General features: G+C 43.5%; 1 protein-coding gene across 6 annotated transcripts in view; it reads left to right on the top strand.

The window, feature by feature from the left end:
- galnt13 (UDP-N-acetyl-alpha-D-galactosamine:polypeptide N-acetylgalactosaminyltransferase 13) overlaps positions 1 to 16072 on the top strand; it is a 70344-nt gene that overhangs the window by 14919 nt on the left and 39353 nt on the right. For all 6 annotated transcript variants that reach the window (XM_042763114.1, XM_042763113.1, XM_042763112.1 and 3 more), the window contains 4 exons: positions 11193 to 11359; positions 12585 to 12792; positions 14717 to 14887; positions 15942 to 16059. In XM_042763114.1, coding sequence (XP_042619048.1) covers positions 11193 to 11359; positions 12585 to 12792; positions 14717 to 14887; positions 15942 to 16059 — 664 coding nt within the window. The remainder of the gene's footprint in view (positions 1 to 11192; positions 11360 to 12584; positions 12793 to 14716; positions 14888 to 15941; positions 16060 to 16072) is intronic.

Here is a 16072-nt window from a genome sequence, read left to right as displayed (position 1 = left end):
CCTACAGGTCACGGTTCATTTGAATCACATGCTGTTACTGTAACCCACCCTGTTCAAATCCACTTTGTGGTCATTTATCGTCCCCCAGGTCCATTGGGAGACTTCATGGAGGAGTTGGACGTGCTGCTATCAAACTATCCTGAAGATGGTACTCCTCTGGTACTGCTTGGTGACTTCAACATCCACCTAGATAAACCCCAGGCTGCTGACTTCAACACTCTGCTCGCCTCATTTGATCTCAAGCGAGTCTCTACTACAGCGACTCACAAATCGGGCAACCAACTGGACCTCATCTACACGCGCTGTTGCTCAGTGGACAACACTTTAGTTACTCCACTGCACACCTCAGACCACTTCCTCATTACTGCTAATCTAGCACTTACTCCTGAAGAGGCACACGCTCCAACACGGGTCACCTTTCGACGGAACCTACGCTCACTCTCCATCTCGCCTATCCTCTGTGGATGCATCCTCACTTCCTTAACTCTCGCAGTTTTCAGCTCTGGACACGAACAGTGCTATGGACACTTTTTGTTCCACTCTGACCTCTTGCTTGGACAACTTTTGCCCACTGTCGTCTAGACCAGCACGCACCACCCCATCTGCCCCCTGGCTGTCCGATGTACTCCGTGAACATTGCTCTAAACTCAGGGCTGCAGAGAGGAAATGGCTTAAAACAAGAAACTCTACCGACCTCAGTGTGTATCAGTCTCTCCTCTCCTCCTTCTCTGCAAACGTCTTCACTGCTAAAACATCATATTACCACGACAAGATTAACAACTGTTGTGACGCTCGGACACTTTTCAAAACCTTCTCTTCTCTTCTTAATCCGCCTCCACCTCCTCCTCAATCGACTCTTACAGCTGATGACTTTGCAGTTTTCTTCATAAATAAGACAAGAACCATCAGTGACCAATTCTCCACACCGCAGACTGAGGATAACTTCACAACGACTAATGCTCACTCCTTCTCTCCACTCTCAGAGACGGACGTTTCCAAACTTATCCTGTCCAGTCATCCTACTACTTGCCCACTGGATCCGATCCCCACTCACCTCCTTCAAGCGATTTCTTCTTCAGTCATACCTTCACTTACTCACATTATCAACTCCTCTCTTCACTCTGGAACATTTCCCTCAGCATTTAAGCAGGCTCGGGTAAGCCCACTGCTGAAGAAACCATCTCTAAATCCAGCACTTCTAGAAAACTACAGACCGGTATCCCTTCTTCCATTCATTGCAAAGACACTCGAACGAGCTGTGTTCAACCAGCTCTCTATGTTTCTTGTACAGAACAACCTCCTGGACAGCAATCAATCTGGCTTCAAAAGTGGCCACTCAACTGAGACTGCCCTGCTCTCGGTTACTGTAGCCCTGCGACTGGCAAGAGCAGCTTCAAAATCCTCAGTACTCATTTTGCTGGACCTGTCTGCTGCTTTTGACACTGTTAATCACCAGATTCTCCTATCCACCCTCAGAAAGATGGGCATCTCTGGAACCGCACTCCAGTGGCTGTCTGATAGGTCCTTCATGGTGTCTTGGAGGGGTGAAGTTTCTAAGTCACAACAACTTGCTACTGGGGTTCCTCAAGGCTCAGTACTTGGACCGTTTCTCTTCTCCATCTACATGACGTCATTAGGATCTGTCATTCAGAAGCATGGCTTTTCCTATCACTGCTATGCTGATGACACTCAACTCTACTTCTCATTCCAACCAGATGACCCGACGGTAGTTGCTCGCATTTCAGCCTGTCTGAGTGACATTTCTAGCTGGATGAATGACCATCACCTTCAGCTCAACCTTACTAAGACTGAACTGCTGGTGGTTCCAGCTAACCCATCGTTTCATCACAACTTCTCTATACAGCTGGGTTCGTCAACCATAACTCCTTCCAGGACAGCCAGAAACCTAGGAGTTGTGATGGATCATCAGTTAAGCTTTCACAGACCATATTGCTACAACGACCCGGTCCTGTAGATTTGCCTTATTCAACATTAGGAAGATTAGACCCTTCCTGTCAGAGCAATCCACCCAACTTCTTGTCCAAGCTCTTGTTCTCTCCAGACTGGACTATTGCAATGCTCTCCTGGCGGGCCTTCCTGCATGTACTATCAAGCCTCTACAACTGATCCAGAATGCAGCAGCGAGGGTTGTCTTCAATGAGCCGAAAACAGCCCATGTTACTCCTCTCCTCATCAGGTTACACTGGCTACCAGTAGCCGCTCGCATCAAATTCAAGGTACTGATGCTTGCCTACAAAACGACCACTGGCACGGCGCCAACTTACATAAACTCACTAGTTCAATCTTATGCGCCCTCCAGAAGTTTGCGCTCTGCAAGTGAACGACGCCTTGTGTTGCCATCCCAAAGAGGTTCAAAATCACTCTCACTGACTTTTTCCTGGACTGCTCCCAGCTGGTGGAATGACCTCCCGATCTCAATTCGAACAGCTGAGTCTTTACTCATTTTCAAAAAACATCTAAAGACTCATCTTTTTCGCCTGCACTTAACCAACTAATACTAGTACTTACCTTTTTTCTTTTCTATCATATTCCCAAAAAAAAATATAAATAACCTGGCTACGTGTTCTGTACTAGACTAACTGAGACTTGCTCATAGCACTTGTATACCATTGTTGTTCTCGTTGATCTGATTGTTTCTACTGTTCTCATTTGTAAGTCGCTTTGGATAAAAGCGTCTGCTAAATGATTAAATGTTAAATGTAAATGAATATATTTGCCATTTTATCATCCACCAGGCAAAATTAATGTTGAATGATAAAATTGTAAAAAAATAAAAATACAAAAAAAAATAAATAAAAAAACGTAGCCAAGAGGCTGCATGATTCAGGGAATCATTTATGTGCATATCACAGATACATTCTTAATACTTTGAAGTTTTGGGTTTTTTTCAAATCACTAATCACAGCTATGAGCAATAGTAACAGAGATGTTTCCCCTTAGCAAACACTTATAATGAGTATTTTAGAAAAATAAATAATAAACAAACAAATAAATAAATGTAAGAAAACAACTTGGGGTGAGATTAAATAAATTTGTCTCCCAGAGGAACAACATTGGTGTAATATTGCTGTAAAATAACCCACCAGAACTATTGTTTGTCTCATTCACTCAGCGCTTACTGCAGAAATCTCTTGTGGCTCGCAGTTGGGTGATAGTCATAGATAGATGCTGCATGCCGTCATCTGTAATCTGCCTCCAATTTGTGCCCTTTTGCCCCCATCCTGTCTGTGCACACAAAGAGAAGCAGAATTATAAACCTTGTTTCTCTGCTGCTCATTTATCCCTTTTCATTTCCTCTGCCACTCTCTCTGTTTTTTTGTTGTTGTTTTTTTTTTCAGCTCACTCCATCTCCAGTGCAGCTTCATGCTTTATTTAGGATCTCTTGGTGACACTCAGCTGCTGGCTACTGATAAAATAAAAATCAGCTCATGATAAATATTTTCACAAAAATGGGTACACATACTAATTTTTACACAATGAGCAAATGTGACCTTTATGGTAATGGTCAGATTGTTTGCTTTTCAGGCACTAAAATTTACTTGGTTGCTTTTTTTATGTAGCGGAATCCTGTTAGAGGATATGTTAGGACATCCACTAAAGGAGTTGCATTCCTATTATCAGCTTAATGGATCATGAGGTTGTGGAATTATTGTTGAGAAATTATTGTTAAAGTAATGGCCACAAATCAGTGTTGTATCAGTATCAGAAATCAACAATTATTCAGTGTCTTTGCAAATTGGGACAAATGTGCCTTGAAAACTAAGCGCAAAATGAGGCCATAATGATGTTGTCAATCAGCCGCAATCATACAGTAGACCCGCGATAAGCCATATATACCATATAGCAAATTACTTGATTATTAATGTCACTGCAGAATGTAAACTGTTATTGCCCAGTGATATATTTAAAGTTGTATATACATATATCTACATCCACTTTTAAGCAATATAAACTATACACTCACTGGCCACTTTATTAGGTACACCTTGCTAGTGGCGGGTTGTACCCCCTTTTGCCTTCAGAGCTGCCTTAATTCTTTGTGGCATGTTGGAAACATTCCTCAGAGATTTTGGTCCATATTGACATGATAGCATCACGCAGCTGCTGCGGATTTGTTGGCTGCACATCCATGATGTGAATCTCCCGTTCCACCACATCCTAAAGGTGCTCTATTGGATTGAGATCTGGTGACTGTGGAGGCCAAGTGAGTAAAGTGAACTCATTATCATGTTCAGGAAACCTGTCTGAGATGATTTGAGCTTTGTGACATGGTGCATTATCCTGCTGGAAGTAGCGATCAGAAGATGGGTACACTCTAGTCACAAAGGGATGAATTTTATGACCCTGACCCATCTGAATGTCGCAACAGAAATCGAGACTCATCAGACCAGGCAACGTTTTTCCAATCTTCTATTGTCCAATTTTGGTGAGCCTGTGCGAATTGTATCCTCGGTTTCCTGTTCTTAGCTGGCAGGAGTGGCACCCTGTGTGGTCTTCTGCTGCTGTAGCCCATCTGCTTCAGGGTACGATGTGTTGTGCGTTCAGAGATGGTATTCTGCATACCTTGGTTGTAACGAGTGGTTATTTGAGTTACTGTTGCCTTTCTATCATCTCTGACCAGTCTGCCCATTCTCCTCTGACCTCTGACATCAACAAGGCATTTTCATCCACACAACTGCCGCTCACTAGATACTGTATTTTCTCTTTTTCGGACCATTCTCTGTAAACCCTAGAGATGGCTGTGCATGAAAATTCCAGTAGATCAGCAGTTCCCTTTCGAAAGCTTCAGTCGATTCTGCGCTGCTCAGCGCATTGGGAAACGTCTTGTTCATGACCAGCTGTGAATAATGTGTGTAACACGTCGATAGAATTGACCCAGCGGTAATATAGCCTCGGTTGATGACGTCATCGGAGCGCGCCTGCAACACGGGGCTATAAATAGATAAGCCACAGGTGCATCAACAGGTCTTTTGTCTTCAGATCATTCTGTGCATGTGTGCGTCAAGAAGATTCTTTTTGTCTGCTGCAGATCTTCGTAGGATGAGCCAACGAAACAGTAAGTGTTGTGTTCCTCCATGCTCTCGTCCTATGTATGAGCTGGATACACATGATTACTGTTTTGTTTGTTTGAGGGAAGAGCATGCGGTTCTGGCTTTAGAGACGGGCGAGTGCGAGCATTGTGAACTGCTCTCAGTGAAGATGCTTTGTGCTCGCCTGAACTATTTTCAGACTGCACCCACCTTTTCGTCGGAGGGCTCTCGTGTGGGTCTGTGTGACGAGCGAGCGACGGGCCCTTCCCTTTCGCTTACGGTGTCACCAGATCCACGCATCCTCTCTCGTGATCTCGAAGCGCGCTCCGGTGCTTCTTCGATTCACGAGGAGGATGATATATCTCTTGGGTCTTCGGGCCATGAGCAGCCCGCCTCTGAGCGTTCCTCTCGCGAGAGGAAATCGGTCGAGGAACTGCTCGAGGTGGTTACTCTTGACTGGCCACGCGAACAAGAGACCCCCAAACGTAGTAAGCTGGAGGATAGGTTTATGTCGGGTGGTAGGATAGAGAGACCGCAACATCAGTCTCTCCCCTTTTTCGAGGACCTCCATGATGAGCTGTCGAAGTCATGGAGCAAACTGTATACTTCCCGCATCTTTGTGCCCTCGACGTTGACTTTTTCAACTATCATGGATGCAAAGTCGAGGGGGTATTCGGAGATGCCTCGGGTTGAAGAGTCGCTTGCGAGCTATCTCTCGCCTGAATCTGCATCCTTGGTGAAGAAACCTACTCTCCCTACTAAACCTTGTAGAATTACATCATCGCTAGTGGGTAAAGCTTACCAAGCTGAAGGTCAGGCTGGTGCTGCGCTGCACACTATGGCAGTGTCACAGGCATACCAGGCTGACCTGTTGAAGGACTTGAGTGTGGGCAGTACAATCGACGAGGAAGCATTCGCTGAGCTTCGTCGGGCCACAGATTTGTCTCTCCGGGCGACCAAGGAGATGGCTCGTGCCATTGGCCGGTCTATGTCAGCTTTAGTCAGCACGGAGAGGCATCTGTGGCTTAATTTGACGGGCATTAAAGAGAAGGAATGTTTGTTTCTTTTAGACTCTCCTATCTCTCCATCTGGCCTGTTTGGCGATTCGGTTAATATGGTCGTCGACAGGTTTAGGGAAGTAAAGAAACATGAAGAAGCATTCGTTCAGTTTCTTCCTCGCCGCACTCAAGGGGAGGGGCCGTCAGCCACCCAGCCTCGCCCCGGTCCTTCAAAAAAGGGAGGTTAAAAAGCAGAGCGTGGCAGACCGTGCTCCCCCTTGTAGGGATTGGGGACAGGTTCGCCATGCTCAGCAACCTCCAAAGCCAGACCTCAGGACTTTCATTGATAAGAAGAAGAAGTCCTGACGCTCTGGCGCCCGTGCTGGTGGGGGTAGTCCCTCACGGGGTGGTGCGCGCTCGAGAGCTTTTCGCCCCGCCTCGCCTCGTTACCCTCACAAAACCCCTCCATCCCCGCCGCTTCTTGTGCCTCGGGGGGCGGGGGTTTCCAGCGAGATATTAGATGTTCCAGTGTTTCCTGCCGTCATTCAGGACACGGAACATCTAACATCCCCTCAAAAGGAAGTATTGAAATTGGTACCACTCTCAGAGAGTGTGGCAGCGTGGAAACTTCTGCCAGGCATTTCTGCGTGGGTGTTGAGCACAGTACGGATAGGATACAGGATCCAATTTATTCGTCATCCTCCACGTTCCAACGGCGTGGTCTCCACTTCCGTGAAACCAGAGCTGATGCAGGTACTGTCTCAAGAGCTACAAACTCTTCTGGGCAAAGAGGCCATAGAACATGTTCCTCTTCCAGGGAGAGAGTCGGGCTATTACAGCAGATACTTCCTGGTTCCCAAAAAGGGTGGGGGAGTGCGTCCAATCTTGGATCTTCGAGGCTTAAACCGTACAATCAGAGCACTCAAGTTCAAAATGTTAACCGTCAAGACGGTCGTGTTGCAAATTCGGCATTGCGATTGGTTCATCACGATCGATCTGAAGGACGCATATTTTCATATAGAAATTTTGCCACAACACAGGAAATTCCTGAGGTTCGCTTTCGGGGGTGAAGCATACCAGTTTCGGGTTCTTTCATTCGGCCTAGCCTTATCACCCCGCACGTACACACAATGCATGGATGCAGCAGGGCATTCGCATTTTGAATTATATCGACGATTGGCTGATACTGGCACAATCGTGAGAGATGACGCTACAACACAGGGACATCGTGTTAGCTCATCTAGTTTCTCTGGGGTTGAGACTCAACACTGAGAAGAGTGTTCTCTGTCTGGCCCAGAGAACGACTTATCTCGGGATCGTTTGGGATTCGATCACGATGCGGGCACAACTGTCTCCCGCTCGGATCGAGACCATTCAGCAGACCATTAGCAAGGTCAGGCTAGGCCAGGATCGCACTGTTCGTCAGTATCAAAAGATGTAAGGTTTCATGGCTTCAGCATCCACGGTGATTCCTTTGGGGCTGTTGCACATGAGACCGTTTCAGTTGTGGCTAAAAGCCAGAGGATTTCATCCGAGAGCCAATCCTCAAAGGCAAATAAAAGTGACGCGCCGCGGTCTTCGTACACTATCTCTGTGGCTCAGACCCCGGTTCCTTGCCTTGGGTCCCACTCTAGGGGCACCGTGTTGTCGCAGACTGCTAACGACAGATGCCTCCCTGATGGGCTGGGGAGCAGTCTTGGATGGCCACCCAGCTCAAGGGGAATGGGGGGGTCATCAGCTCGATTGGCACATCAATTGCCTCGAGCTGATGGCCGTATTTCTGGCTCTGAAATGTTTCCTCCATCATTTGAGAGGCTGTCATGTCCTAGTATGGGTGGACAACACAGCAACAGTCTCTTATATAAATCACCAGGGGGGTCTGCGCTCACGCAATCTAAACAAGAGAGCAAGGCAGATTTTTCTTTGGGCCCAGGACAAGCTCCTGTCACTCAGGGCAGTTTACATTCCGGGGCGTTTGAATGTGGGAGCGGATTTGCTGTCCAGACAGACACTACCGACAGGCGAATGGAAACTCCACCCAGAGGTAGTGAAACAGATTTGGGAAAAATTTTACGAAGCAGAGGTGGACCTCTTCGCCTCCCATCAGACAGCGCAATGTCCCCTCTACTTCTCTCTGAGTCACCCAGCCCCCGTGGGTCTGGATGCGATGGCGCACACATGGCCCAAAATGTGCCTGTATGCGTTTCCTCCAGTTTCTCTGCTCCCGGGAGTCCTAGCCAGAGTTCACCAACAAGGGTCTTGCCTCTTGCTGATAGCGCCACGTTGGCCGAACAGAGTATGGTTCTCAGAGATAATATCTCTCCTCGACGGCTCGCCATGGGCGATTCCGGAGAGGAGGGACCTTCTGTCTCAGGCAGGGGGCACGATATTCCATCCCAGGCCCGACCTGTGGAATCTTCATGTTTGGCCCCTGAAGCGTACCAACTGAGGAACACAGGGCTTTCACCGGGTGTTATTGATAGCATTCTTAGTGCTAGGGCTTCCTCCACCAGACAGAGTTATGCCAGTAAATGGGGTGTCTTTGACAGGTGGTGTGTGGTACACAATGTAGATCCAGTCAACTGCCATATTGCTTCAGTTCTGGACTTCATGCAAGAGAAATTATCAACAGGCACATGCCCTGCTACTCTTGAGGTTTATGTGGCCGCTCTTTCGGCTTGCCATGCCTTGATTGATGGGATGCCACTCAGGAGACACCCTCTGCTCTCTCGCTTTCTTCGTGGGGCCAGACGACTGAGGCCTACAGTAAAAACCAAGATGCCTTCTTGGGACTTAGCTATATTTCTCGAGGGTCTGGTTGAAACCCCCTTTGAACCTTTAGAGTCAGCGTCTGATAGACTTCTGACTCTAAAAATGGTTTTTCTCATGGCAATAACTTCTTTGAAGAGAATTGGGGATATGCAGGCTCTGTCTATCTCACCATCATGCTTAGACTTTGCCCCAGGAAGCGTGAAAGTGATTCTGCATCCTCATCCTGATTACCTGCCTAAGGTTCCATTTTCGGCTGTACATCCGGTCATTCTAGAGGCCTTCTGCCCTCCGCCGTTCACAACGCCGGAGCAGGAGAAATCTTATATACTGTGTCCAGTCCGTGCTCTTCAGACTTACGTCCACCGCACTAGCCAGTGGCGTAAGTCGGAGCAATTGTTCGTCTGTTATGGTGGTGGTAACAGAGGAGCAGCTGCCACCAGGCAGACCATATCTCACTGGGTCAGGGATGCTATTGCTTTGGCTTATGAGGCGCGCGGTCAAGCTTTGCCTATAGGTCCTAGAGCTCACTCCACAAGGGGGGTCGCCTCCTCTAGTGCTTTAGCAAGGGGTGCCCCCTTACAACAGGTTTGTGATGCGGCAGGTTGGTCCTCTCCGCACACATTCGTAAGATTTTATAGTTTCGATGTCCATGCTACTCCGGGCTCTCATGTCCTTGAGTCAACATCACAAGCTAACGTCTGAGGCCTTCTTGTGGTTTGGTAGCACACCTGCACAACCTTAGGGGTCCAGACATTTTCAAGCACGGCGGCGTGGGTATTCTCATTCCCAATGCGCTGAGCAGCGCAGCATCGACTGAAGCTTTCGAAAGGGAATGTTCCCGGTTACTTAACTGTGACCTTGTTCCCTGAGAAAGCGGAACGAGATGCTGCGCTGCATTGCCGTGCTGAAATATGTCCCAGGACTGCTCTTCAGACAAAATGTCCTGTTGATGCACCTGTGGCTTATCTATTTATAGCCCTGTGTTGCGGGCGCGCTCCGATGACGTCATCAACCAAGGCTATATTACCACCGTGGTCAATTCTATCGACGTGTTACACACATTATTCATAGCTGGTCATGAACAAGACGTTTCCCAATGCGCTGAGCAGCTCAGCATCTCGTTCCGCTTTCTCAGGGAACAAGGTTACAGTTAAGTAACCGGGAACGTTTTTGAAATACTCAGACCAGCCCGTCTGGCACCAACAACCATTCCACATTCAAAGTCACTTAAATCCCCTTTCTTCCCCATTCTGATGCTCGGTTTGAACTTCAGCAAGTCGTCTTCACCACAGCTAGATGCCTAAATGCATTGAGTTGCTGCCATGTGTTTGGTTGATTAGCAACTTGTGTTACCAAGCAATTGAATAGGTATACCTTATAAAGTGGCTGGTGAGTGTAAATCAAATTTCAATGGCTTGATTGTTCATGTTGATGCAAAATGTAATCTATATTATTGTCCAGCTGTAATCTGCTAGATGTTTATCTGCTTACCCCCAGGACATCTAAGATGTAGGTCACTTTGTTTCTTCAGTAGAGCACAAACAAAGATTTTTAACACAAACTGTTGCGGTCTGTCAGTCATACAGTGTACGTGGATGGGATTCACGGCTTTGAGAGTGAAAAAAACATACACAAACAAAACCAAATTAAACCCTGTGGCTCGTGACGATACATTGATGTGTAAAGGCATGAAACAATCAGTCTGTGCAAGAGACTGAACAGTATTTATATTGTATTTATAACAGTACAATCTATCTACAATCCCAATTAGGAGTGCATTTGAGAGATAGGTGGCAGTAATGCATTTATAAGTCTGCAATCTGCCGTAAAGAAGAAGACGCATCACGCGCCTGCTGCTGAGAATGCACTCATAACAGTTCGGACACTGAGGTGAATCAGAGTTTAAAAAAAATATATATAAATACTGTTCAGTTTTTTGCACAGACCAATCGTTTAGTGTCTTTACACATGAATGTATCATCACGAGCTGCAGGGTTGAATTTAGTTTTGTTTGTGTATATTTTTTTGACTCTCAAAGCAGTGATTCCAATTCACTTACATTATATGACTGACAGACTGCAATGGTTTGAGTTGTTCTGCTGAAGAAACAAATTCACCTACATCTTGGATGCCCTGGGGGTAAGCAGATAAACATCAAATTTTCATTTTTGGGTGAAATATCCCTTTAAGATATTACAATATAATAAACATTAACATCAGGGTTCTCTGCAAAGCTTCTTTGAAACAGTGTGTATTGTTTGAAACAGTGTGTATTGTGAAAAGCACTATGCAAACAAAGTTTATTTGACTCTGTATGTCAAAAAAAATTGTTCTTTTTATCATATTAACTCTGTTCTTGTGTGTTCCTCAGCTGTAAAACCAAGACTTACCCTGATGACCTTCCAAACACCAGCATTGTAATTGTGTTTCATAATGAAGCCTGGAGCACACTTCTAAGAACCATACACAGCGCCATAAACCGCTCGCCCAGACACCTGCTGCTCGAGATTCTGCTGGTGGATGATGCCAGCGAGAGAGGTCCTAATCACATCAGTTTATTAACTGATAATTTTAATAATATTTGCATGTCGAGTTATTCCTTCAATATTACAATGCTCACAATGTTTTCGATGTATCACAATATTCACTATGGCAGAATATCTCCAGTGTCATCGTTTATATGAATGTTGGCAACAAATTATCTCTAAAGTTTATTTAGTCCATAAATGTCACTCAGCTTCTTAGAGACGTGAGTGAGGAAACATTAAAGGGGTCATGAACTGAGAAATCAAAATGACCTTGATCTTTTGACATATAAGAGGTTATTGCGCTATAAAAACATCCTGTAAGTTTCAGAACTCAAAACTCTCTCATTAGTCTAAAAACAGTTTATATTGAAGCCAATCTGCCAAAACTCCGCACAAGAAGATCAATGCCTGCTTCTACATCACTGCCTGTTTAGCTCCGCCCACTGATTCACGCATGTAGTGTGAATAACAAGAGAGGCAAATGCAGGTCTATGCAGAAATCAAACGATAAAGATGCTCAGAAGGCAACAGAACACTATGCCAAGCTGTGGAAAAGCAATCCTTGCATCACCTTCCTTCTGATCCCAACATTAGGAAAAAGTGGATGAACTTTATTTTCAATGTATTTTTAATGAAGTTCCAGACCACATCAGTAAGAACTTGGTCCTTTCTTTACTTCATTTTACCATGGATTCGTTTACAAACAAGGCACAATTCAGCACATGATTTTCAGACAGATTGAAAATAAAAGATGATGCTGTGTCAACTATATTGGATCTGAAAGTAATGTCGCACCACACAAGTGTGAAGAACTGTTTTTATTACGTGGACACTATTGCTTTGTTTGTTATTACAGATCGCTTGATATGTATTGAGTATTTATGCGTTTTTAACCTAAATCACAGCATCATGCGTCTATGAAGGACTGTCAAACATACACAACTGTTAGCCTATCATAGCAGTAGGTGTTTACTTCTGTGTCGTCAATCAATCCACCACACCTATTCAAACAGAGAGTTCAGATGAGAGGGGTTAAAACAGGACAGAAAATAGCCTATTACTTCTAAATTTTGATGTTTTTTGATGTAAAAATCTTGATAACAGTGTACCTCAGAGAACAGTACAAAATAATAAAGGCACTTCGTGACCCCTTTAAGATGTGTGTAATATGAAGCTGTCCACCATAATCTCACCTCTGTATATGACCTCTGCTTTTATTGATTAATTGATTGCAGATTTTCTAAAGAAAAAATTAGAGGACTATGTTGCAACTCTGGAGGTTCCGGTGCGAATTTTGAGGATGGAGCAGCGATCCGGTTTGATCCGAGCACGACTAAGAGGGGCGGCTGCCACACGAGGACAGGTCATCACCTTCCTGGACGCCCACTGTGAGTGCACTGTAGGGTGGCTGGAACCGCTGCTGGCCCGGATCAAAGAGGACAGGTGAGTGTGCTTGACTGTGTACAGCCCTAAACTTTACATTTTATAGACTTGAGAATATTATTTTTGCTTTTAATTTTCTCATGCTTTTTGCTCTAAGAGAAACTAAATTACGATAAACTTCTAGTCAGACAGCAGTGAATGTACTGTAGAGCAGTGGTTCCCAGCCTCTTTGACTCCAAGGCCCCCTATTGCCAAAGACAATATTCCAAGATATTCATGTAAGGTTTGATATTTCTGGTATTACAATTTTATTCACACTAGGAGTGGCAATATATTAAAATAATGAAACAATTATAAGTAATTAAACTCCATAATTCCAGAGTTTACACTTTTTATTACATTTATTTTATTTACTTGGTTTTTCCAGTCATTTAGGATTATAAGAACTTTTAACATTTAAATTAAATTATAAGTTTACCAAAACTGTGAAACCCTGGTTTTTCAATAAATATGGCAGTTACAATAAAAATATGTCAGAATACATCTTGATTTTTAGCTGTTTTAGCTTATTTTAACGTTTGTTTTGTCTCATTATAAATTATTTTAAACCATCTTGCGTCCCTAGTGGGTCCCGGAAAATAGAAACACTATTAAATGTTTGGTTGTTTTGGGTGGAAGTCCACAGAAACATTTATACACAAATAAATTTGATCCAGTAATCAACTTAAGCACAAACTTGTTCTACTGCCTGCTTGGAATGCTTACCTTTCCAGCTGCTTTGGTTCATGGTCTCTCAAAAGTATAATCCTGTTACCGGTCAGTAAGTGTCACGTGTCCTCCATTTGTAAAGCGATCTTTATTACATTCACACAGATTCAGGTACAGAACACAGATTCAGAATTGCATTACTGAGAATATCTTGTTACTCTTACAGGCACACTCACTCAGACACTCACTTTCAGATTCTCACTCTGCCTCATGCTCAGGTGCTTTGATACAGGAAACCTTTCTGTGAGAGCATGTGCTATGTGCTGAATGCTTTGAAGATTTTTATTTCCATGTCTGGCCGAATCACAGAGCAGTAAGGAATAAGTTGGTCATTTGGGTGTGTATAGCATTATGCGGTCCATGTACTGAGTTTGCATTGATCAGAATTGGTGTAGTGGTGCTGAAGCTGGAGGTGTTTATCCAATTAACATTCTGGAAGCATGAGCTACAGTGTGGACTGTTTCTATTTGGAAATGTGTCAAGGTATTTTTTCTGCTACACAAAGGATAATGTCTAGTCAGATGGGCATTATTGCAAAATAAATCCAGACAGGCTGACATAATGCAAATTAATTTTAGACTGTTATACAGTTAAATGACTTTAAGGCCTGGTTTCACAGTCAGGGCTTAGACTAAGCCAGGTTTACAGTAGGTCATAGTTTAATTAGGACATTTAAGTGTCTTTTATACACGTGCCTTAGAAAAACAGTACTGGTGTGCTTCTTGACACATAACAATGGCACAAATATATTTTAAGATATATCAGTGCAAGTTTCTTTTAGTTAAAACAGCTCAAACATGCATTTTAGTCTGGGACTAGGCTTAAGCCTTGTCCGTGAAACTGGGGGTAAGTATTTTAACTAGCTAAAGCTTCCAGTTTAAACCTGAAATTCATCTGAATCCAGGATCTTAGGAAGGTATGACCATTTGAGCCATTCTATAGGTGTATGTTTGTTAATCAAAAGGTATGCATCATGGGAATGCTTTAAAGACTTACCAATCTTAAAGTAAACTAAAAAGCAGATATTTTATTTGGCATAGAGGGACGTTTTTAACTATTCTTTTTTTTTCTTAGCTTTCTCATGCTTTGTTTGTAGTCATTTATATACAGTAAGGCTGTAATTTGATATGTTAAAAAATTGAAGCAATTCTTGTCAAAATTTTCCACTGTGACACTGGGCTGAAGGTGAATGGGTTATTTTTGTTTGTCATTCTAGGAGGGCTGTGGTCTGTCCAATCATTGATGTCATCAGTGATGAGACATTCGAGTACATGGCCGGCTCAGATATGACCTATGGGGGATTCAACTGGAAACTCAACTTCAGATGGTATCCTGTTCCTCAGAGAGAGATGGACCGACGCAAGGGGGACAGAACCCTTCCTGTTCGGTAATAAAATTTGTGTTTTATTTAAATTGTTCATGTGAATAATGTAAGTACAGTATTCTGTTAATTATTCACAAATGGCTCTGAGAATGACCCATGAAATCTTCTGTGCTATATTGTTTCTTTAAAACACACACAATTCATTACAATGGTAAAGAGACAGAGCCTTCATTCCAAATAAATCAAAGCCTTAATGGCTGATTTTTCTTGTTAATTGAACAGACAGCATGTAATGTTGGCGGCACAATGGTTTAGTAGTTGTCATTGCAGCACTGCCAGTTACATTATCACTAAGATGTGAATCTAACACCTGATATAGTCAACTATTTAAACCATTTCTTTCATTATCCTGAGGATTTTTATAAAGCAATGTTTTAAACTGAACTAGTTTTACTTTCATATGTCTTTCAAAAATGATATGCAAAAGCAAACATTTGTCAGTGTAAAAAACAAAAGGCTTGTATTTTGGACCTCAAAACATACTGTGATATGAATATGATTTGTTTAGATTTAGAGACCTGCAATCGGTATATTGTTTTTTACACAGTAACATTTTTATTACAACTCACAAATGCAACCAAAATAACAACAAAACCTAGTTACACATGAGATCACCAGTCGTCTGATGAAATATATTTTATATATTACAATTATTAATTGTTAAATTATATATTATTATTATTTATTAATGTATTTATCTTACACATTGCATCTATACATCATATTGATATTTACTGATATTTATTGATCCTTATTGATGTATCATTACACCCCTATAAAGATGGTTATTGATCAGAGGTTTATCTTATACAGACTACAGTGGTTCACATCACTTAACCTATCTATTGATGGTTAGTACAAACACACACACACACACACACACACATGCTGGCTCACGTACAAACACACACACACACACACACACACACACACACACACACACACACGCACACACACACACACACGCACACACACACACACACACACACACATCCTACAATGCATACACCCTGTCAGATCATTTTATTCTGAGGTTTTGTTTGAATCTTTTCTACAGAACTCCCACAATGGCAGGAGGTCTGTTCTCTATTGACAGAACCTATTTTGAAGAGATTGGCACCTATGATTCAGGCATGGACATATGGGGAGGTGAAAACCTTGAGATGTCTTTTAGGGTGAGAGCTTTCA

Source organism: Cyprinus carpio, chromosome A9 (genome assembly GCF_018340385.1).
Source record: "Cyprinus carpio isolate SPL01 chromosome A9, ASM1834038v1, whole genome shotgun sequence".
Lineage (NCBI taxonomy): Eukaryota > Metazoa > Chordata > Actinopteri > Cypriniformes > Cyprinidae > Cyprinus > Cyprinus carpio.
Note: the sequence above shows the minus strand (reverse complement) of the source record. Positions and strands in the feature narration are given on the sequence as shown.